The 25,308-nt window shown below is 37.9% G+C and overlaps 1 protein-coding gene across 2 annotated transcripts in view; it reads left to right on the forward strand.

Annotated features, from left to right (window-relative positions):
* LOC149084913 (glutamate receptor 1-like) overlaps positions 1-25,308 on the forward strand; it is a 274,407-nt gene that overhangs the window by 111,833 nt on the left and 137,266 nt on the right. For both annotated transcript variants that reach the window (XM_089232649.1, XM_089232651.1), the window contains exon 3: positions 18,437-18,685. In XM_089232649.1, the coding sequence (XP_089088775.1) occupies positions 18,437-18,685 (249 nt within the window). The remainder of the gene's footprint in view (positions 1-18,436; positions 18,686-25,308) is intronic.

Here is a 25,308-nt window from a genome sequence, read left to right on the forward strand (position 1 = left end):
ACACAGCACTCAACTTATGCATTCATTACTTCTATTGCATAGTAGTGAAAAAAAAGTGAAATCCCAAGTGAATTACTTCCATTAAAGACGAAAATTTTTCCATAAAATATTTCTGAAATTCAGACATTATTTAAGGATTCGAATGGGAATGTTTTTTTTAAAAATAGAAATTAGAGAAAAAGCTTCTCTCTAGTAATAAATAGTTTTTTCTTCTGCGCCATACTAACGAAAGTATTTGAATTAATACATGAGACTTAATCACATCTTAAAATGATGTTGTAGACGGACGGATGTTACAGAACTGATAGAAGTAATTGCGATTTTGTTGCTATCACGAAAAGATTATTTTCTTAGTATTTGAAAAGCTCTTTCTCTCCGGGGAATATTGTCGATTTAATGCGGTGGAACTAATTTCTCTTGATATATTTCGTATAAAAAAATATAAAAGAACTTGATTCTCCCAACAGTCAATAAATTAACGAAGATTAACGTAACTTTTCAACGAAGATAGCAAATATTTGAATATCGTTTCGAAAAGGCGTCTTGTGACGAAGACAGATTTAATTGAAATACCTTTCTATTTTAAAACCGAGATCATGATTTTTTTTTCTCCGGATAAAACGTCAGTTGTAATCATTCCAAAATTCAACGAATAATAATTACTATCATTCAAACGAATTCATTCAACTATTTGATTGGTCTATTCGAATTTTATTACAATTCCTGCTCGTAATGAACTTTAACCATGGTGATGCGATCAGTGGTGTTGATTTATGGTCGTTTACTAATTTATTTTTGAACGCCCGAATATATGGCAAGAGGGCCATAGATTCAAATTTCAGGAAGCGGAAGTTTTCATAAAGTCCATGACTGATATGAACTTCTACGAAGACACATATATTCGAGCCTTCAAAAATACAAATACAACGCCACGACAGGCAAAATGCCCAACGAGGTGGCTGAGAAAAAGATGCCCATAAAAATATGGATGTCATATATTTCAAAAATACAGCAACCCAATTAAAAATGCAATTAACAAAAATTGTAAACAATATATACACATGATAAAATATTATACAATGCCCATAAAGAATACTTATGGTTGTCTTATTCTAAGTATGGATAGTTTCTCGATTTACCCCAACATGTTTATCGTATTTCTTTTTAAACGTGTCAATTGTGCTACAATTTACTACCTCCGGGGTTAAGCTATTCCATTTATTAACAACCCTATTAGAGAAAAATTCCCTGCGACACCATAACCTTGCATTGTCCCTCACCAATCGATACTGGTGTCCCCTTGTAAAAGCAGTCGATTGGCGGTGTACTAAAAGTTCATGGTCCATCCTATCCATCCCATTGAAAATTTTGAACACTTCGATCATATCTCCTCGACACCTGCGTTCATCCAATGTAAACATATTCAAAAAATGAAGTCTCTCTTCATAACTCAAGCCCCGTGTGCCAATAAGGGCACGCGTAGCTCTTCTCTTGGCACCCCTTCAACCAAGTCTATGTCCCTCTGTAGGTATGGTCTCCAAAACCTTAGAGCATACTCCAGTCCAGGACGAACTGAGACTCGAAAAAGCGGAAGAATGACTTTAGGAGAATGCGAAGAGACTTTTTTGAAAATGAGACCAAGCATTCTATTCGCTTTTTTGACCACCGCTGAACAATGTTCAGAAAACCTAAGCCGCTCGTGAATGAGAATTCCCAAATCGGTGACCCTAGTTGCATCCGGAATAGCGACACCATTCAACTCGTAAGAGAACCGTGCGTTGTTCGAACCAAAATGAGCTACCATGCACTTATCAACGCTAAACGTCATGCTCCATTCATTTGCCCATGCTGCAATCCTGTTTAGACTGGTCTGGAGCGACTCCCTATCGCTTTGATTCCCGATTACCCCCATTAACTTCACATCATCTGCGAATTTGCTAGTAATCCCATCGATACCCTGATCGAGTTCATCGATAAAAAGTGAAAAAAGTATGAAGCCAAGGACACCTCCTTGAGGAACTCCACTTGTGACGTCTGTCCAACCAGAGAATTCCCCGTTCACCATAACTCGTTACGACCTATCTCTTAACCACGATTCTATCCAATTCATGAAGTTGCCCCCAATTCCAATCTCGTGTAAACGCTTCAAGAGTTTACCATGTTGGACCCGATCGAACGCCTTCTGGAAATCCAGGTAAACAACATCTACATTTTTGCTCTTACCCAAAGCCTTAGTCACGTGATCATAGAAGCAAAGGAGGTTAGTTACACATGACTTCCCCTTCCTGAACCCATGCTGATTATCCGACAATACATTATTCTCGTCTATCCACTTCACAAACTACCTTTTGATAATAATTTTCAAAATGTTCGAGAGGGAGCTCGTCAAACTCACTGGACGATAATTGGACACAGCTTCTCTACTGCCCTTCTTAAACGACTACTTTACTAATAAATTAATAGTAAACGACAATAAATCAACACCACCGATCGCATCGCTATGGTTAAAGTTCATTGCGAGCAGGAATTATAAGAAAATTCGAATAGACAAATCAAATAAGCTCCATTTCACAAGCACCCAATCAGACATTAAAGAAGACTTGCACGCAGGCGCTCAGCTTCATTTTGGTCACGACATTTGACAGGGACATACATATACTTTTCCTTTCCGCTGACGCTGAGGAACCGAGAGTTAAGATTAGGTAATCAATCCAAGTGGGATCCTCGGTCAGCGTAATAGTTTATCCTCTGAAGACGACACCCATAGCGTGTCAAAATAAATAAGGAGTTTTCGTAATTTCCTTTTATTTGCCTTTTTCATTACTGATTTTTTCTGAGTATTATTAGGCAAAGTTTACCTACACTTCCATATTTTCAGCATTTGTCACCAATGATAGAGTGCGTGACTCACAAGTTTTGAAACAAAGTAAATTCAAATTTGTAAAAACTCTGTAATTGTCAAAAAATGTAATTGTTATTTATTGTTAAAAAATAAAGTTTTTGATTTCATTCTATTTGTGTACAGTTTCTAAAAATGGCAACTTTTGAGCTAATGAAAACTTGACAACACAGTGATGAGTTGCTAAAACATAATAGTTTTATACATTAGATATCTCGGTAAATATTGTATTTAAAAATATGGTTTTTTTTTGCAAATGACTTTTCAGAGCGAGGTACACATTTCAGAGGAATTAAAAGTTTTAGTACACGGGGACTATAAAAAATTATTTTTTTTTAAATGCACGATTCCTTAAACAAATTTTGAGACTTTATGTAACTGCATGGCATTTGAAAACTTTTTGTACTTAAAAGTATGTTTCTAAAGTCAATGGTTGCAGAGATACCTGCTGTGCAAACTATTTGGGACAGCTTGCATAGCTGCAGGAATCTTCGATATCGAAGATTCCTGCAAATATTGTCGTTATAACTGAGTCAAGACCTTTTTTGACAAAAAATATAATCTAATACTATCAAATACAGTGCATGAGGTTGTCTTTTTTCATTCATATTTGATGGAAAAATACTGGAAATAGGGATGATAGATACAGACATCCCAACATGGGTTCGAATCCCCGCAGAAAAGGGTAGTTGAATTTTCTGTTTCCTAAGTATATCTTCGTATCAGCCAGCCAGCTGTTAAAAACCTTTGTAATTGTAAAACAATCACAGCTTACAGTATGAAAACAGAAGAGCAAAGGCGATAAAAAATGTGTCGTTATATCCGAGGTTGTTGTGTTTTCATCGATGTTATAAGCGAAATTCTTTCGCAACGTTAAAGTCCCGCTCTTATAGCCAAGGTGTCGTTATAAACGAGTTTGACTATTTCGCATGTATGCGACACACAGTACTTACATTTTATTAATGTCATCATTCTAAATTGAAATACAAGAAGAAATGAAGGAATGAAATTTTATTTGAAATCTCACAAGATTTGTAACAGTATCTATCATGGCCGTGTTTGTTATAAGTGGGGCCAACTGTGTGATTAGTTGTTCTATTGTGATGAATTTAAGTTCGATTTTGAACGCAATAAACGGCAGTTGGATGTTTCATCGTCCACAAATGTTTAGAGCATAAGCTCTGTAAGATAAAGCTTTAATAAGGCTTGAACAAGCTAGTGTTGGAGTAAATATATGATGGATTACTGGAATTATTGATGTGAATGTGTGTGAGAGAACGATCACGTCAAATATTCATGCATAAAGCTTGCACCCACATTCAAAGCGATGTTAATGATAGAGAATAGATATTAGCAGTTTCCCTTTAACATCTCATTTATGTTTGATAAAACTTGGTGATATGTTCTATTTTTAATATAGAATATTCTAAGGCGACCGCCAGCCATCGGGATACTTTTTTGTTTTTAAAAAAGAAGTTATTTTGGATGAAACGAATGTGGTTTTGGATATGGTATAATATTAAGGAAATAAATGTTCGTTCACATGAATATTTTGGAAAAAAGTTTTGATGCTAATTTTATATGTAAAATTAGCGTATTTTTAGTACTTCTGCTAGACATCGTACACTAAAAGTTACTGCTTGTATCAACATGTCCTTCACACAGCTCTGACATTTTTCACAGTATTCTAAAACTAAAAGTTTTAGAATACTGTGAAAACTCTTTGAGATATCATTGTTTACGACAGAAAATATAAATTTTTCGTTAAAAATACTTGATATTATCAATTCAAATTCATGTAAATCTAAAAGTTTCGGACATGTTGCTTAATTTTGAGTTCATTTCACAGCCTGAACTCTTTAAAATACAGTGAGAAAGTTTCATAGATATGTTTCGAAAAATGCGTGAGCTATGAAGTTTTTTGTGCAGTGATAAAGCCCAAAAAACCCCCACAAATGTTCAGATCAAAGATTTCATTACCGGATTTAGAGATCATTATATTCGTTTTACTTAATCGGAAATAACTTCGCTACTAGTTATTGTAGAGACAAAAATGAAAGAGTTTTGTATTCTAGAATAACTGCACTTTTTTTTCAAAATTGTGAAATTCGTCACTTAAAGGCAGGCAGGCCTTTGCCCTTTGGTTCCTTTTTTTTAGCAAGTTAAAAAATTCAGTACTCATGTGACCAACGTTTTCTTTTATTGTATGTTAAAATGTTGAAAACAAATATATGTTTGGAAAGTTATTGCCAAATGCTCAACAGAAATTTGTAATAGTTAAAAAATGTAACTTTTTATGAATACATATTGCCATGTATGATATAATGTGTTCATAGTCAACTTCTTGGAGATTGTGTGCCTTAAAATATTAACATGCACTGCCTGGCCAAAAAAGGTAGAAGAGATCTCGGCAACAGGATAAGTCCAGTGACAAAGTTCTGACTTTCATCATCATTGCCTGGCCAAAAAAGAAAAAAAAATCACACCCGTCAACACTTTGTTGGATCGCCTTTCAATTAAACATGTATTCGTAGTGACATCAAATTTTAACCCTAATTTTCAGCCAAATTTGCATCTATGTTTCACCAATATCCCTGGTGGATCCAGGAACAGTCAAATGATTTCTCAGACGAATTTATGATAAATTCCGTAGGCTATTTATTGGGTGCAGGAGGGACTTGCGCTATTTCAACCACTTTTCAACAGTGTTTGAGATAAATATATTTTGACATTTTCATTTTGGAACACGCCATCATCTTTAGAGAAGTAACTATGATAATTCAGTATGGTAAAATACTTACCAGAACTGATTTGACCTAAGTTCAGAACAAAAGAGACGATTCCAGATCGCAACACTTCACCTGAAGCTAATAAAATAGATTACGGCTTATTTTTTTGATCTGGCAGTGTTGGTGTCGTACAAGTAAAGCAAACTTCCAAAAATATATTTTTAAAATTTAAGTATTGCATTGAATAGGCCAAGCAATACGGTACATAGAGGGTGATTCTGAAGGTTCACGGTAAACTTTGATGGTTGGACGTAATGTGGCATTCCTGGACACCAATTTTATGATAAAAAAATGCTTATTTTACATCCTTTTACCACCCTCTAAAGTTTAGCCAGAACCTTTCGAATCGCTCCGTATATTTGCATAATAAAAGCAAGAAGCTGTGAGAAAACCATTGGCATAAACACATCTCGAGTCTCGTCATATATTTTTTCTTTTCAGTATTATATAGAACGTAAAGTTGTGGGACATAAATATTCGTTAATCGATATTTCGAGGAAGTTTTTGTGAAGATTTTGCCGAGAAGTGTGGGATGGAAAGTTTGGTTTTTAAAGAAATTCGATAATGCATAACGTGGATGAACAACCTACCGACAGTTGTTTTCATTGTCGAACGTCTAAAGGAAAAACGAGTTGATATTTTCCAATATTTTTTAACTAATTCTTAAAGTCAGTAGACGGGAAATATTTTATGCAAGTCTTGGTCATTTTCTTTTATCCCGCCTTGTTATGTATATATGCTCATAAAAAAATTGACGCAAATTCTGGTTTCGCAAGCAGGAACTGGAAATTTAATTTCTAGTAAAAACTTTTCACCGTATTTTCGAGAAAAATAAATATTCACGAACTATCGAGAAATTTTAAATTATAAAAATCGTTTGAGAATTTACATTGCAAATGTTAAATTAAATAAAAATAATTTTGGTTATTTTTTGGTTTATGATGATTTTTATTGAGATGATAATTAATCCTGAAATTTCAATTCTAGAAAACTCTTAATCATGATATACAGTCAAGGAAACAGTTATTTTCCGGATATTATGCTGAGGTGAGCTCGGAAAGAAAAGTCATCACGTCTCCGCCGGGACTCGAACCCAGGCCCTCTTGCATACCGGGTAAGCATGCTACCATCTACACCACTGGAGACACATGAATCTGCCTTCCAAATTTCACGCACTGTGTCGTGAGGCGCTGAAGTAGAGGCATTAGTAGCCTCTCTTAACTTCAGGAAATGGCCCCCGGGTGGGACTTTTTTCTGGCTGAGAAAAAAGCCATCTATATCTCTCTAAACCGTCCCACCCGGGGGCCATTTCCTGAAGTTAAGAGAGGCTACTAATGCCTCTACTTCAGCGCTTGAGGGCCTGGGTTCGAGTCCCGGCGGAGACGTGATGACTTTTCTTTCCGAGCTCACCTCAGCATAATATCCGGAAAATAACTGTTTCCTTGATGTCTCTGGCTGAGAAAAAAGTCATCTATATGATATACAGTGTAGTAGAGAATTTTTTAAATTAATATTACAGTCGAATCCCGTTTTAACGATTACCGTTATAGCGAAAATTTTTTAATGAAAACTTTTCTATCCCTCAGATAAGTTTACATAGGAACAATACAAAAAAACCTGGAAATCCTTTATTATAACTAAGTTTCGTTATAACGAAGTGATTGCTCCGGTCTCTTGGAGTTCGTTACAATGGGATTCGACTGTATTTGTGTACTGGAATATCGAATGATCAAAAGTTTTCAGGCAAACCATGCTGATGAGGAATCTACTAAGACAACCATAATTTTTTATGGGCAGTATAACCATATTTTATCATGATTATTGGTATTTTTATTGCTCTCACTGGATTGCTGTATTTTTGATACAGTTTAGATATATATTCGACATCCATATTTTTATGGGCATCCTTTTTCAGCCACCTCATTGGGCATTTTGACTGTTGTGGCCTTTGTATTTGTACTAGTATATTACTGCTCTCAGCCCGGGAGAACAAAAGCTAAAACCGATAAGAAACGATGAATGTATGAAAGAGTGACGAGTAAACGTTACTAAGACACCTTAGTAACCCCCTCACTATTGCACCTTAAATGTTAAATTTGGTTTCGGAAACGCAACAAAATTGTTGTTTGGATCCACACCATTATTTGTTATTGTAGAGCAGAGTTCATCACCTCTTTTCAGGTCGTGGGTATCATATAACCCATCATCAGAAAAAGAGTACTTGTATGGCAAGTCTTAAATGACTCAAACGTAGTCTCGGCGAACCTGAATTCAAAAATGAATTCATAATCGTACTGGACCATAGTAGCCTCTAGAAGTGTCATTGAGCCTAGAGAATATGCCACCATAACCTCTCTCAGAGAATGATACTGCTATCACCTACCTTTGTATGTTTTTTTTTGACACAAAATAAAGTGTTCCAAACTCTGCCACGAAGCTGGGCTGGAAGAGATCTTGGCAACGAGATAAGTCCAGTGGCAAAGTTCTGGCGTTCATTCATTCATGCTATCACCTACTTTTCCCAGAAATGGTTAGAGAGTATTGTTCTCGGAGAGCTTACAACAGTCATAATTCTTCGCGGAAAAAAAATGTGAATCATCCCATGTCTTCGCGGATCACACGAGGTTCGATCATCATACCGCCTTATAAACTGATTTCATTTATACAGAAGAAATATCCTTACCATATCTGCAGTGATTATCCGTCTGCTTTGGAGCACTACATATGCACAACAGAATTCGCTACGACTACATTTTAGACGTCTGGTAGCTCCAGATTTCACAGTATAGGACTATTGCTCCATTCCAGTATGCCAGTTCAGTGCCCAAGTGGCGCCGTGGTAAGATGCTTGTCTTCCACTACGAAGGTTACTATCAAGGTCCATGGGTTCGAATCCGCGCATAGAACGTTAGAAGCAAGTCAAGTTCTATACGTACCGAACCTGGGGTGACCACCGATGGATGGAACCTTCATTTCCCACCCAACTCCTCTGGTTGGAAATTGTCGTATGGCGATATATGATTGGAGTTGGTGTGCGGTAAAGTAGAATGTCGGTCTGCCCAAGCGCGCACCTTTTCAGTCGTCGTCCATGCCTCGCATAAACGGCACTTTTTGTGTCTCTCAGTAAATAGCAGTGGTGTCATTCGTCTAGTTAAGTACAGCTCAATTTCAGACATACTTTGATTGCTTGACTGAAAACAGACCTGTTTTCTGAAATATGATAAATAGCTTGTTTAAAATAACAACTGATACATTTTTAGAATTTTTACATTTTGCTTTTCATGACTGTTCCCAACCCGCAACTCTACGCCACTCTGAGCTACGCAGAAACCGGTTTTGACAGCAAAATCTCCTCAGCAACACCTCAAAAACTGGTTTTTGAGCTAATAGGAGTGGCGTAATGCTGCAGGTGTGTGGCTCTAGCTTAATATTTACACAGACCCAGCTTATATATATATATCACTTGCTTTATTTCTTTATCTACTCACGAGTGATGTAAAATAAGAGTGGTTACAGCAATGTGATTTGATTGTATTTCTTTCTGATATCTACAGTATAATTGAATTTTTTTTCAATGGTTGGTGCTTCCATTGAGTTGCTAACGGATTTCTCGTTTTGAACGAATAATTTCTTTAGAAACTTGATCCTTTACACAAAACTTTTCACGCTTCACAGAATTATTTTTCTTTACTCGAGAATTTTTTTTATCGCCAACGCGTCCGACTCAATGTGTTTGAACTTTGTAATAGTTTTAAAAAAATTCTTTTTCTTTTTGAATGAAATTTGTGACATTCGAAACTCGAATTTGAAAAGCGAAAAAAGTTTCTCAACATATCTAAAAGAAGAGAAAAACCGGAAAAAAAATCTTATTTATTTTTCTAGAAATAAGAAATTTCTTCGGTTCTTTTTTCCCTATAAAAATCGAGAAAAACGATGTTGGTTACGTGAAATTGAATCAAGTCGAGCCACAAACGTAGAGATTTCGGCTTTGCCGCTGATCAAGTTTCGTATTTCTATGAGGCTCTTACAAATCATATTATAACAAAAATACTTGATATTTGTTTTTTTTTTCATTCGACATTTTCAATTAATATGAGGAAATAAAAACTAGAAATTGTGTGTGTGTAGCAGGACACAGTTTATAGACACTTGAAAGTGTTTTACGTGAATGGTGTATATTTCGTATTTCCATTGTGTTCCTCTCGAATGTCTAGACAATTGACTTCGATAATATGAACAGGAATGTTTCGACATTATATATTTTTAGCTACGCTACAACTGAACGCCCTTCAATCCTTTGTCTGCAAATCCCTGTCTTTAATCCTCTGTCTGGGCGTTTTATGTTAGATTTTCCTCCTTTGTGACACAAATTCAGATTGATTGTGAACTACTTGGAAATGATTTTTTTGGCCTCAATCTAGCTTTCTTCAGTGCTTAATCTGTATTTGTCTTAACGAAAACTATCATTTGATATTCGTTTTGTCTATTTTTGCTTGTGATTTTTGGAGAAATTATTTAACATTATGAATTTTTTACGATGGAAAATGCCACTTATATCCTTAAAAATTGTTCACCGTTTATGAATTTCAATTTTTTTAACATATGAAGGGAAAGATTCGTTATTTACTTTTTACGCTTGTTTCATTTTGATTAGACTCAAAATTCATAAAATACAACGTTACAAAATCAAAAGAATAGGTCCAAGTCCAAATTGTCCTTTTTAAACCCTGTCGCGTAATGTGTGTTGAGGGTTGCAGCATGATCTGGTTGGTCACTCAAGGAAAGCGTGTTTTTGGGTTATGTAGTGATTCACTGGGTATTTGCTTACTGCAACTGTTGTAGGAGACAGACTGCCTATAGCCAAAAAATTTGAACACTCTAAAGTCGGGTCTGCACTCATAACACTACACCACCCCGAGCCGCTCAAAAACGTGTTTTCGAAGTGTGGCTGAGGTGAGATTGCTTCCAAAAACCGGTTTTTGCGTAACGCGGAGTGGGGTTGCACTGCGGGTATAGAACCGTCTTAACAGTTTGTTGGATAGCTTCTTTCAAAAATTAAAGACGAATTCGTTGTGGCATCAATTTTATGAGATCATGAATTATCTAAAATCATTATTTTTAGCTAGATTTGTATTGATGTTTCACCGAGATCCCTTGGTGTACCCAGGAAGAGTCAAATGACTCCTCAGACACACAGACAAACCGACCGAGGTCCCCGCCTGTCTCTAGGGGAGTGTTCCAGAATATGTTACGAACCTGGGGGAGGGCAGTAAGAGATCTCGGCAGCGGAATAAGTCCAGTGGCAGAGTTCATTCATTCATTCTGGATTTGAGCCACGGTGGAGGGGAAATGACTCCTCAGACTTCTCTATGATAACATTCATAGGCTCACAATTGGATTTAGGAGGGGAATTTGTGGGTGACGATACAAGTGTCCAACTGACGACTCGTGTTCTTTCAACACATTTTTGGAAGGAAGATACTTACTCGAACAAAGTCGAGAGTCACATTATTGTTACCATCTCTTATTTTTAATATGAACTGCGTGTTCCTGATAAAATAAAGCAAGAACTGCGAGAATTCTTGGTGAGATGATAAGATGAGATGTATCTTATACAAATACAAATACAAATACAAATACAACGCCACAACAGGCAAAATGCCCAACGAGGTGGCTGATAAAAAGATGCCCATAAAAATATGGTTGTCATATGTTTCAAAAATACAGCAACCCAATTAAAAATGCAATTAACACAAATTACAAACAATATATACACATGATAAAATATTATACGATGCCCATAAAGATTACTTATGGTTGTCTTATTCTAAGAATGGATAGCTTCTCGATTTACCCCAACATGTTTATCGTATTTCTTTTTAAACGTGTCAATTGTGTTACAATTTACTACCTCCGGGGGTAAGCTATTCCATTTATTAACAACCCTATTGGAGAAAAATTCCCTGCGACACCATAACCTTGCATTGTCCCTCACCAATCGATACTGGTGTCCCCTTGTAGAAGCAGTCGATTGGCGGTGTACTAAAAGTTCATGGTCCATCCTATCCATCCCATTGAAAATTTTGAACACTTCGATCATATCTCCTCGACACCTGCGTTCATCCAATGTAAACATATTCAAAAAATGAAGTCTTTCTTCATAACTCAAGCCCTGTGTGCCAATAAGGACACGCGTAGCTCTTCTCTGCACCCCTTCAACCAAGTCTATGTCCCTCTGTAGGTATGGTCTCCAAAACCTTACAGCATACTCCAGTCCAGGACGAACTAAGCCTCGAAAAAGAGGAAGAATGACTTTAGGAGAACGCGAAGAGACCTTTTTGAAAATGAGACCAAGCATTCTATTCGATTTTTTGACAACCGCTGAACAATGTTCAGAAAACTTAAGTCGCTCGTCAATGAGAATTCCCAAATCGGTGACTCTAGTTGCATCCGGGATAGTGACACCATTCAACTCGTAAGAGAACCGTTGGTTGTTCGAACCAAAATGAGCGACCATGCACTTATCTACGCTAAACGTCATGCTCCATTCATTTGCCCATGCTGCAATCTTGTTTAAGTTGGTCTGGAGCAACTCCCTATCGCTTTCATTCCCGATTACCCCCATTAGCTTCACATCATCTGCGAATTTGCTAGTAATTCCATCGATACCCTGATCGAGTTTATCGATAAAAAGTGAAAAAAGTATGGGGCCAAGGACACTTCCCTGAGGAACTCCACTTGTGACGTCTGTCCAACCAGAGAATTCCCCGTTCACCATAACTCGTTGCGACCTATCTCTTAACCACGATTCTATCCAATTCAGCAAGTTGCCCCCTATTCCAATCTCGTGTAAACGCTTCAAGAGTTTGCCATGTTGGACCCGATCGAATGCCTTCTGGAAATCAAGGTAAACAACGTCGACATTTTTGCTCTTACCCAAAGCCTTAGTCACGTAATCATAGAAGCAAAGGAGGTTAGTTACACATGACTTCCCCTTCCTGAACCCATGCTGATTATCCGACAATACATTATTCTCGTCTATCCACTTCACAAACTGCCTTTTGATGATAATTTCCAAAATTTTCGAGAGGGAGCTCGTCAAACTCACTGGACGATAATTAGACACCACTTCTCTACTACCCTTCTTAAATATCGGAACAACGTTAGCCAGTTTCCAATCTCTCGGGACGATACCCTCAGCAACACTACTCCTGTATATCTGTGCGACTGGCCCCAACAATTCATTAGCACCTTCCCTGAGAACCCTGGGATAGATATCATCTGGTCCTGGTGCTTTGCTTGCACATACATTTCTTAGAAGATTTAGGACCTCCACGTCTTCCACTTGAATATCGTTGAGCGTTTTATTACCCCATGCAACACCCGTATATCGAATATCATTATCTCCATTAAAAACCGACGCGAAAAAGTCATTGAAAGCACTACACATGCCTACATTGCTCTCTACTTTTGAGCCTCCTATCGAGAGGGGGCCAACTGTCCCCTTACATCCATTATTGACGTATCGAAAAAATGATTTTGGGTCAGAGCCAATGTTATCTGCCAACCTAGATTCAACTTGCTTTTTACTATCCCTTATCGCTTTCTTCAACAGTCTTCTTTTATCAGTAAACAATGATAGGTCACCTCGTCCACTTTTATACTCTCTGAATGCTCTTTTCTTTTCAAGATAAAGGTTCCGCACGCTATCCGTGAACCATAGAGGGTGTGATGTACAAACACGCTTTTTTCGAACAAAGGGTATGACGTCGTGCAAAACAGAGGACAGCTTCGTACTAAATTCTTCCCATTGACTTACCACCCCTACTGATTCCAACCGGTCTTTGAAAACTTCCGCTAACCTTCTTCGCAAAACATCAAAGTTAGTTCTCCGAAAACAAGGAACCAATCTTTTGTTATCAACCTTACCCGAGGAAAAGTTACAGTGAAATCTGACGATACGATGATCACTGGAAGAAAACTCTTCCCCCACCGAAACATGTTCAACTAGATCCTCAGAACTAGTAAGAACTAAATCCAAAATAGCAGTACCCCTAGTGGCTTCTGATACATGCTGATACAAAAAATTTTCGAGCACCAACTTAAGAAAGTCTCTTTCATACTGATTTCCAGATGAAAGGTTCTCCCAATCAATACCCGGGTAATTGAAATCCCCTAGTATGAGAACCCTCTTTCGCTTACACATGTAGGAAATTTCATCGTGCATTTTGGCGATGTAGTTTTGATCCCTATTCGGTGGATTGTAACAAACCCCAACAATAAGCTTATGACGTCTTTTGTTCTCAAGTTCAACCCATATGGTTTCAATATCACTTCTCTGTACGTTACACTCTCTAGCCTTCAAACATGATTTCACGTATATCAACACTCCACCCCCTTTCCTATCAGATCTATTTCTCAAAAAAGTATCGTATCCGGAGATGTGTAAGAAAGATTCATCCCCATCGTTTGCCCAAGATTCTGTAATGGCTATAAGATCCAAGTCCTCCACAACTATCATAGTTTCTAAAAAATCTTTCTTGTTACCCAAGCTCCTGGCATTTATTAACACACATTTTAATTTGCCCGGTGGTTTGTTGTCAATCGAGAAGCCATCCAAGTCAGAGGTGGGTAATTCCCCGTCAGTACTGTTGTGATTATCATTAACTAACCCGCATTCCCGACTACGTGGTCTGGGAGTAAAAAACCTGACCTAAGACTATCGTAAACCTCCCAGACCCCTCTCTTATTTAGATGGATCCCATCCGAACGAAGCCACCTATCGGTAAATGCGGGAAGCTCCAAGAACGTGACCCCAAGTGAGGAGCAAATGTCCTTCAGGCCTATATTGAATTGGTGGATCCTACTCCTATATCCCCTACTACCCCTTGGCAGCACTGGAATCACTGCCACATCTGAACCCCCCTCCCTAGCGGATAATAGTAAATCCCGGTACTCTGACAGAGACTCACTAATATTCGCTCCTACCTGATTTGTTCCCACCCACAGAATCACCCGCAAGGGCAACTTTCGGCGATGAAAAACGTCTCGAACGTTGCCAATCTTCCCCCCAGGAAGACAACAGCGCTCGAAACCCCGAAAATCCCTACACACTCGGTTCCCAAGTTCCCTAACCATAGAATCGCCGATGATTAAACCCCTATCACTATCCCCCTCTACCTCATCCACGACCACCCATTCGCCCTCTAAAATGTCGTTGTTCGTGGAGATTGCTTCTTCATCAACAGGTGGCTCGACGACCAGAGGGTCCGTTATAACCGGACCCTCTAGCACCCTAACTTTTTCCCGTAAAGCTTCGACCTCGTGTTCCAGCCTTTTTCTATCCAAGCACCCCTTACAATTGAAACTATCAGCTACTATACCCCTAGACCAGGGAAACCTCCCGTCGCAAGCTCTACACAACACTAGTCGAGGTCGAGGCATACTAACACTATTGCTAAAGCTAGATAATAATAATAATACTTAACAATACGAAAATGAGAAACGTTAACTGGAAATTAAAATAATGTAAAATACATTACTATGCAAAATATACGTAAGAGATTATACGAAAAAATTACGTAAAGTAGAATGCTCAGCACTAAATCACGAAGAATAAAATAAATATGTATATAAAGAATACAACACCCTCTAAAAAAAGTATTAAGCTACGAAGTACAATTTATACTTATTAGAATTACAACTCTAACTAACTATCGACTCTAACTAACTAACAACTTAGCTAACTATCTCAAAACACTAACACTACAACAATAGGCCCAAATGGAAGGAAAACAACGTTATTGAGAGTACCCGGGAAAAAGTATACACTGTTTGCTAACACTAACGTCCAAAACCTACGAACTTATATCAAAGAAGCGAGCGAACCTGGCGAAAAAACAACGAAAATGAAATGCGAACGAGAAAAATAAATATAAGTCGATCGAAAATACACAACGAAAATTTAAAAAAAAATGAGAGCAATATAAAAAAAAAAAACCACTTATCTCACAATCCAACGTGCGCTAAAAAAAAAAGAAAATCACCGCAGAATATGACCCAAAAATAAACAACACGCTAAGTAAAACTCACGAGAACGAAGAAAAACACAAAGAAAGACACAAAATGGCGCACTGGCGTGTCGGTGAGCGGAGCGCGATAATAGCACGTCCGTTCCCAACGACGGCGAAGACGATTATGACGACGGCGAAGACGATTATTGTGATAATAAGATCACAAGATGTATGAGAATTATATAAATGTATCAGTCGTTATATACTTTCATAGGTTAAAAACGATATTTGAAAAAAAAAAAAAAAGACGATTTTCAGCTTTTCAGCCACGTGTCACAGTATATCTGAAAGCAAGCGCCCGAGTGGCTTGGTGGTAAGATGCTCATCTATCACCGTGAAGGTTGCTGTCACGGTCCCAGGTTGATACCCGAGGGACGATATAGGCAAGGTATTTTTCCTAACGAGAGGGTAAGGCGACCGCCAATAGACAGTGCCTTCATTTCCAACCCATCCCATTAATGGCAGTAAATTGCGATAAGGCCAGAGTTGGTGTTTGGTAAAATGAGTATGTCCGAAACTGGGCAGTTTGTAAAATATTCACATGCGCTGGTGACGTTTAAATGTATCGTGGCAAAAGACAAATGACACTACTGCGATTAAGGGATCTCAATCCTTTTAATATGGTGAAAACTATGTTCCAGTAGAAATAGCATTAAAAATACTATTTTACCATTGATCTTTTTAAATGTTTTCATACATAGTTTTGATTGTATATGCTACCCTACGCTAGAACAAACGTTTACACATCTCTGATGCTTAATGTTTTGCAAAGTTTCAAAAAAATGTATTAAAAGATCTTGCGCACATGATATAATAGCGCGGCATCAATGTAATTGAATAAAAATTAATTCCAAAACATAAAGGTTCAGTTCACGAAATGAAGCAAAAGATTGAGAATTCACTGACTCACAATCTTATTCGAAATTAAACTTAAACATTTCTGAATTTTAAAATTTTAAATCCGGAGGGTGTCCGTAGAAAAAGTTAACATTTTTTATTTTAACCCGTTCAGTGTTACTGACGTTATATTACGTCGGAAGTTCTACGAAAGAAATGCAAGCACCATTTTTTTGCTTGCCAAGTATTTGCACCAATTTGAGATAAGAATGTAACCTTGAGAATTTTTTGTTGTAAGTAGAGATAAAAACACGTTTTTCAACCGAAATCTTCTTTTCCCCTTTTTTTCCCATTCTTGTCTTTGCTTGAAGGATCGTACATAAGAAAAATTTCGCAGAGAGGATTTAAAACTGACTAGCGCGTTATCACACACAAATTAGAAATGATATCATGTACACCATGGGGCCATTCAAGTATTACGTAAGCAGATTTTCAGCCATTTTTGACCCCCTCCCCCCTTTTTCAGCAAAAGTCAGCAAAACACTGACCCCTCCACCACTGTCAGCAAAATTTCGTATATATAAACATATCTTCAAAAAGGGATGGTTGATGACGTAAGCAACCTTCAAACCCCCTCTCCAATTGTCATCAAAAAAAGTCAGCAAAACACTGACCCCTCCCCCTCGATGCTGACGTAATACTTTACGATGCAAATGCGTGAAGTAACTGGAAATATTGTGGGGTGGAGGGGGGGGGGGAAACCCAATATTTTTATAGGTATTATCGAGATTGTGGAAAATTAGAAGCCATTTACGACCACTATGACTAAGAACCCTTTGGTGGGGGGTCCCTTGCGAGTTCAGGGTCGCACTAAACCGGATACTGTAATACCCAGCCGCTCAAAAACGGTAAAATCAGTCAAAATAACCTCAGCTACTCCCCAAAAACATTTTTTTTAGTAGCTCGGTTTTAGTTATTGTCATTTCCGACGAGTATGGGATTTTCCAGAATCGTAATTCGATATATAATAAGACTTTGACATGCCTGAAAATCGTGGAAAAGAACATAACCAAGATACCAAGTACTTTCGGTCTCCCAATTCTCCAGACTTGAACTAAATTGAGCACATTTTGATCAACTCGATCATCACGTTCTCTCTGTCGATCTCCAGCCACTTCGTTTCCAACAGCTATTAAATGTATTGCAGTTTAGTTGGCTCTTAAGATATATGGAAACAATTTCTAGCATCTTACGTCACTTGCTGATCATCTTGCAACCCAGACCGCAAAATACGGTTATTCTGTCTATAAGCTGATATGCATATTACTATGATTCGACCGTGCATATATTGTGTGTAGTATACGTACATCTTTTTTTTATTGATTTTGTAATGATAAAAAGACATTTTGGCCATTCGTAATATTATCTCAATCAAGGAAACACATATTTTCTGGATATTTTGCCAAAATGAACTCGGAAAGAAAAGCCATCTGCTCTCTACCGAGATTTAAACCCAGGACCTCTTGCAAACTAGGCAAGCATGTTACCATCTACACCACTGGAGACAGGATCCTGCTTTCCTTATGTAGATGGTCTCCAGTTATATATGTGGTAGCATGCTTGTCCGGTTTGCAAGAGGGCCTGTATTCGAGTCCCGGTGCAGACCAGGTGACTATTCTTTCGGAGTTCTCCTTGGCATAATATCCAGAAAATATTTGTTTCATTGACATGCTGTGTTGAGAAAAAAAATTATTCTCTATTATCTCTAAAAGTCTATCTATTACCTCAATCCTTTATGATAAATTTCAGGTGTTTCATCAATTTCTTTTCTTTTCCAGTGTGCTTTCAATTGAATCGGGGAATATTTACGTTAGTAGCGCCGACGGGCGAAGCTTCTTACGATACACTAGCGTCGTATTCGAACACGTTTCAAGTGCCATTAGTTAGTCCAGCGTTTCCGGAGTTAAGTGCAGAGAGGCCTGCATTCTACGGCCTTAGTTTGCGGCCACGCTACCTGAGAGCTATTTTGGATGTCATAAAATATTATGGCTGGAAGACAATTTACTATCTATATGATACCGATGGTGGTAAGTACGATCTATCTACGTAGTTTTCATTTACTTTTTATCTGCTGTGATAAATTTTCTAGCTAAAAACCTCGGTTATATGATTTACTATAGAAAGTAGGGTAAATATCTGAAACTTTTTTATGAGACTGTAGAGTAGTCCTGCTTCTTTTGTAGCTGTCACCAAAGGTAAAAAATGAGTTATCGTTATTTTTGCTTTGTCGAACTTTCATGAGCTCAAAAGGAGACGTTCATGGGACGTGCCACGTGTGAAAGTGCTGATTCTTCTATATCATATACAGTATATAGTTATCACATTTCAGAGAGCATAGTGAACTCATTTGATTTTAGCTAAGATATAATAAGCATGGAATTAGAGAGTGAGCTAACAGTTTTGAACTGAAGGTATAATCGAACTGTGGTTTAATGAGATTTCCCTCATACGGAGCACATCTGACGGCCTCACGCAGCCAGATATTTAGTGCATCTCGATCAGCTCTGAATACCAATTCTGTGTGTGTGAATTGATTCCATTTGCATAAATTTTCAATTGATACATAATAATTTAAAAGCCCAGAAGTTCAATTTTTTTTCAATTTTCCTGCCATAAATGCCTATTTAACATATTTTTAAGTTTATTAGTGAATTTCACAGGCCATAATTTTTAAAACTTGGATATTTTGAGCATTGAGAACAGAAAGAGTTGCGCTTTTTAACATTTTCCAACTCTCGGTACCAATTATCATCAGAAAGTCCCCCACTTCTAGCCCTATTTCAACGCGCATAAGTGATCTCAGAGATAAGAAACTCTTTTGGTGTTGCCATGCATTAAGTTTGCTGTCACCATATGATGTTAGTGTGATGAGTAATTTTTGTTTTAGATGAACGCAGCCCATGTTAAAAAAACAGAGGAAAATTAGAAATATGTTTCTCCGCATGCGTCCCATAATATGTTTCGTCCAGGCATTCGACTACATTGTATATATACATATATAGCTGACCGATGACTGTCCCAAGAGGTCATCAGTTGAGGTAATGGCTTTAACAAGGCAGGATAAAAGCAGACAGGGCTCTGGTGCTCATGTTGTTTTAGTTTTGTTTTTTATACCATAAATGCACTGCAAACAACCATGGCTATTTATTTTACATACATATTTAGGGTTCGATTAAACTGACCAGAACCACTCTCAAAGTTGTGCGACAGATACGACCACACTGGGCCTCGCGCTTGAAGGAGTCCTGCCATGGTCCCCACATGGGGGGGGGGGGCTGACAGAGCTCTAATCCTGGGGCCCGGGATGGTTATCATCATTTTTTTGCTTTTTCACGCTGTAAATTAACTACAGAAGGGGCCCGTTAAAAGTCTGACCGAGGGGCCCGCAAAAGATTCCAGCCTAGGGGCCTCGCAACAGGATGTGGGGGTCATGAGTCCTGCATATGTTGTAATTTAAAAAAGTTAATTTTTTTTACAGTAGAACAAGGTAGCTATGTTTCAACTATAGAAATGATAATGATCATTCCAAATAATGCAACAAATAACCGAGAATTATTCGAAACTCGACGAATCTCCACAGATCACTTTGTCCACGGGCTCCACGTCTGGTAATGGTGGCCCTGAAATTGACGTAATCTGAGAGTCTACTAACATTTTATTTTGGGATTAAAATCCAGTTTAACTTGGATAATGATGCACTCGAGATCAGTGGCGTCTTAACGCATGGGCCCACCCAGGCACGGCCCGGGGCCTTAGGAGAAAAAAGCTTTACAAAAATGAGATCCGGTTGAAATTTTCTAGAATTTACAAGATAGGGCCTCAGAAAAACCCCTTGGTCCGGGGGGGGGCATGATGCTCTTAAGATGCCTTGCTCGAGATAGCAAAGCACGAAGCAATTTAGCGGTCAATACAGATTTATTTTACAGAACAGCTGTGTACACGTATTCACAAGCAGCAATTTGAAACACGACCTACAAATAAGAGACACACACCTTGTGCTTCAACTAAAATTCTACAAACTGCTCCCAGTTCCGCGGAAGCGGTGACACCAAAGGTAACCGAAACCTTCTAGAATAATCTCGACGATTCTCGCGGGATCCTTACACTTCTCTTGGCAGAATGACATAGCCAAATCATCGCTGACGCCAAACTTGCCGATATGGCGAGATTTACAGGGAATTGCATTAACGATTATTTACAGGTGGAAAATAACATGATATATGAAAAATATTATTTACATAATTTTCGTAACAGTGCCAACAGGAAGTGAACAGTGCCTGTTGAAGTGAACCACCTTGCGCTTCGACGATGGTCTCCTTTGAATTCGAGCAAAGATATTGTTTAGTTTCTTCATGACACTGTAGGGTCCTTGCCATGACGTCTGGAGTTTTGGGTAAAGTCCTTTCCGGTTGTTAAACTTCCAGTCACTTGGTATCTTTACCACAAGTACTTGTGACCATCGTGAGTTGTGGGTAACGGTCCGAGGATGTCCAGGGCGATTCTTTCGAACGGCGCACCAACGTTGTAGCTTTGAAAGCGGGCCCGGTAGCGTTTCGGAGCACCTTCGCGAGCGGTGCAGGCGCAACTCCTGCACCACTTTTCCATATTGGTCCTGGACTTGCCCCAGTAGAACCGTTCACGGACCTTCTGGAGAATCTTAGATATGCCAAAATGTCCAGCGGTCGATTTTCCGTGCAACTCTTTCAAAACGTCTTCCACTCGGCCTCTTGGTGGGATGATTTGCCTCCTGAACGTCTTCCAGTTCTCCGACTCCCATTTGGTGTACAGTGCAGCATCTCTCATCCCCAAGGAGTCCGAGTGGTCATAGCTTTACGGCGCGACATCTTCCTTTATTCCAGTGATAGAGTTTGTGACATCTTGCCGCTGTGGTGGTCGAGTGGTCATAGTGACGGACTCGCGTCGCGAATTCCCGGATTCGAACCCCACCGTCGCCATAGCGGTGGTCGGTTGAAGTTGGTTTTCTGTGATTCCCAACTTGAAGGCGTGAATGCGAGCCGATCTCCCATTTAAAAAGCCTCGCCACAGAGAGCAACAGACCTACAAACAGTACAAATGTAATTCAATCATAATACATCACTCACTTCACTTCTGAAATATAGATGGCAGCACTGAAAAATCAAACACTACATACGCACTTAGACTGTTAGGTACACACACAGTTACACTTCTGGCACAACTCACTAGGTAGTAAATCGCCCATAGATGGTGATAGACCTGAGTTGTGCTCGGTTTGAAAAAAAAAGACATCTTCTGTGACGGCCGCGATGTAGGTGCTGACGGCTGAGCTCGTGGTCTTTATCTTGTCTTTCACGGCAGCAATAGATGTGTTGACGGTGACGACAGATTTGTTCATCTCTTCCACGATGCCCAACTTGGCCCATAACATTTGCCAACCGGTTCAGCGGTTCCCGCATCTCGTCCATTTCCATCCCTCTGGTCTTGACCATTCAAGTTCTTGAACTGTCCCGTTTCTGATACCAAATTGTTCTGTATAATATCGCTTACAAGCACTCGAGAGGGCAAGGTACGAAGCAATTTCAAGGTAAACACAAATTTATTTTTGCAGAATAGCTGAATGAACGCCAGAACTTTCCCACTGAACTTATCCCTTTGCCGAAATCTCTTTCAGTCCAGCTTCGTGGCAGAGTCCGGAACACTTTGTTTTGTGTCAAAAAAAACATACAAAATTTTTACATCTTTTCAATTGGGTACAATTGGGTACTGTCGCGATTAACAAATTTTGTAGTGATTTCAGACGAGATGGGGTTGGGAGTTGGAGAAAAGTTTCTGGGTTTCGTTAAGACGGATGAATGTACACATATTAGGATGGAGGTATGTTTTAAAAGCAATTGAGGGGCCCCCCATTCCATCTTATCTGTTATCTTGTCATATTGTATACACAGGATACGAAAAAAACAAACAAACGAAATGAGATTTTTATTGTGAAATATAAAATATCCCTCGGAGCGAGTCATCTCGCTTAACACCTTATTGGTGAGCAAATGGGTTTGATAACTTGCGGACTAGAAGCCAGTCGCAGAACAGCTATGCACACGTATTCAGAAGCAGCGATTTGAAACACGACCTATATATAAACAGAGAGAGAGAGAGAGAGACTTACAAATAAGACCTTTTCTTTCAACTGAAATTCGACAAACTGCTCCCAGTTCCATGGAAGCGGTGCCACTAGACAAAAAAAAAGAAATCTTCTAGAATAATATTGATGATTCTCGCGTTATCCTTACACTTCTCTTGGCACAACGCCATCGCCAAGTCATCACTGTTGCCACCAAACTTGTCAAGTTTGTCGTCAATTTGGCGAGCTTTGCATAGAATTACATTAATGATTATTTACAGGCAAAAAATTAAACATAATACATAATTTTCCTAACATTATAATTAAAACAGTAGACTGATTATGTGCAACTAAATTTCAGATAGTTTTAGATCCTCAACACCTTAGTTTTTAGTTATTTTTGCGTCCTTCCGTTGATGATAAATGCGTTTTTTAATGCCTATATAAGACATTTTTAGTGCCTTTTTTGCCTGCCTATTTCGAACATTTTTAAATTTCCGGGCTCTAATGATAAATACAGTTTTTATACCGTGTACAAGATGACATAAAATAAGTTGTATTCAGAGAATTTCGAAGCCATAACCAGTAGTCACAAGAATAGAAAAATCTTTATTCATTATTTTGAGAAAGCGTTCAATGTTCTGGCAATAAGAAATTATACTTCGAAATCGCCCGATAAAGGACGCTTCTACGTATGCATGCGCATTAAGCAAAATTAGAAGGATATAAAAAAAATCATATTTATTTCATATTTCAGCATCATACGTTTCAGCGAGTCATGTGATATTGTGAGATTTCTTTTCTAAATTGTGTCATTTAAATTTGATCAGCTGATGTAACAGCACATTGGCGTTGAATGCCATCTATCGGATGATTTAGTAACTATTTTTTATTTTAGCATGATTGAGAAAAACTTTCGAATCGTATGTTTCGAATTGTATATGTACAAATTTTGACGTCAAATCCGACAATTGATCGAAACCGCTGAATGCACTAAATAAAGGCTATCTTTTTTTATGTTCATGTTACATAGAGAACATGTATACAGTACATATTTATTGTAGCCCTTTTGTGAAATGAATAACTTTTTCGACGGTAAATTACGGCGAAGCCAGTAAAAGACAATATTGCGTATTAAAAATGAAAAAATCCTTATTTATTACTTCACATGCTTATTATATCAGGGATTACGCAAATCTAGTCAAGCCATCATTATACGACAATTACGTTGTCATTATAACAGTAATTAGTTGCAAAAAAAATCAAATTGTATTTTTGACATACATCGATATATTGAGCCGATGCAAATGAAAATACTTCCTTCGCTTTGGAGATTTCCAAGGAAGTAATATAATTATAAAATGACGCGAAACTCATAAAATATGTCCAGAAAAATAAATCCATAGAAAAAGAAAGATACTGATAAATTACTAATGAGATACAGACTCTCTGGCAGTTTCCTTTTTTCGTTCCACCCAATTTAACGTTGACTCATTAAAAGAGCGTATAACAGGCCACAGAGAGATAATCAATAAATGATCTGATAAAATATTGCGGACATGAATTTTTCGCTACCCGTGTCCGCTTACTAATGAAGCAATTTTGATTGTTCAACTCCCGAGAGATTACTGTCTCTATCCCTTTTTTTCCCATTCATAACAACATAATACTGTATGTACATCAGGATCTCGATACGAGAGATAAACAACCAAATATCGAAAAAATGTATTAGGTTAAACAAGATGAGCTTAAAGCAAAATTTTTCTCGCATCCATACCTCCTAATTATAATATCAGAATTGATGGTATGTTTTTTAAATGTTCCGAGGTCATGCTATCGGGCAATTATTCAATCAAAAACTTCCTATTAATAGGCATCGAGAGTCGAGACTACATATGAGATGGTTTGAGAGTTGTTGATGGAGTTTCTGGATTTTTTGAGACGTATGGGCAGGGGTGTCTTTAGGATTTTAAGGCCCTGAGGGTCCAAATAATTTTGTTTGCCCCCATCGATGCTGAAAAATATCTGGACAAAAATATGAATGCACTGAACAAAAACTAATAAGTAATTCTCACTTGATGAAAATTTTAAACTACGAAATTAGGGAAGAAATTCCAGAGCTAATGAAAATTTGGATATAATAAAAAAGAATAAAAAGAAATAATTAAAAAAAAATGAAAATTGGAAATTAACAAAAATTAAGAATGTATAAAAAAATAAAAAAATGATGAAATAATTTAATTACTCCTGGATTGATAAAAATTCAGAATTTATGAAAATTACTAAAAGTTGAGAATTTGAAAAAAAAAATTTAGAATAAGTGAAAACTTTCAATAATTTGATTCAGGGTCCTCGGCCCGGGCCTCGTTGGCATACCCAAAAGACGCTTATATGTAAGAGGTCTAATTTTTTTTCAAGAAATAACCGTTTTGCGTTATCTTTTTAAAATGCACGCATTCTATATACATGCAGTAGCAACGGACACCTATTGCACACAAATAAACTCAGCAGTATATGCCTTTCGTGTTACGTGTGAAAATGTTAAGAACATTG

Source organism: Pholcus phalangioides, unplaced genomic scaffold (genome assembly GCF_987345545.1).
Source record: "Pholcus phalangioides strain wild (caught in Gottingen) unplaced genomic scaffold, Ppha-v1.0 ptg000007l_1, whole genome shotgun sequence".
Taxonomy (NCBI): domain Eukaryota; kingdom Metazoa; phylum Arthropoda; class Arachnida; order Araneae; family Pholcidae; genus Pholcus; species Pholcus phalangioides.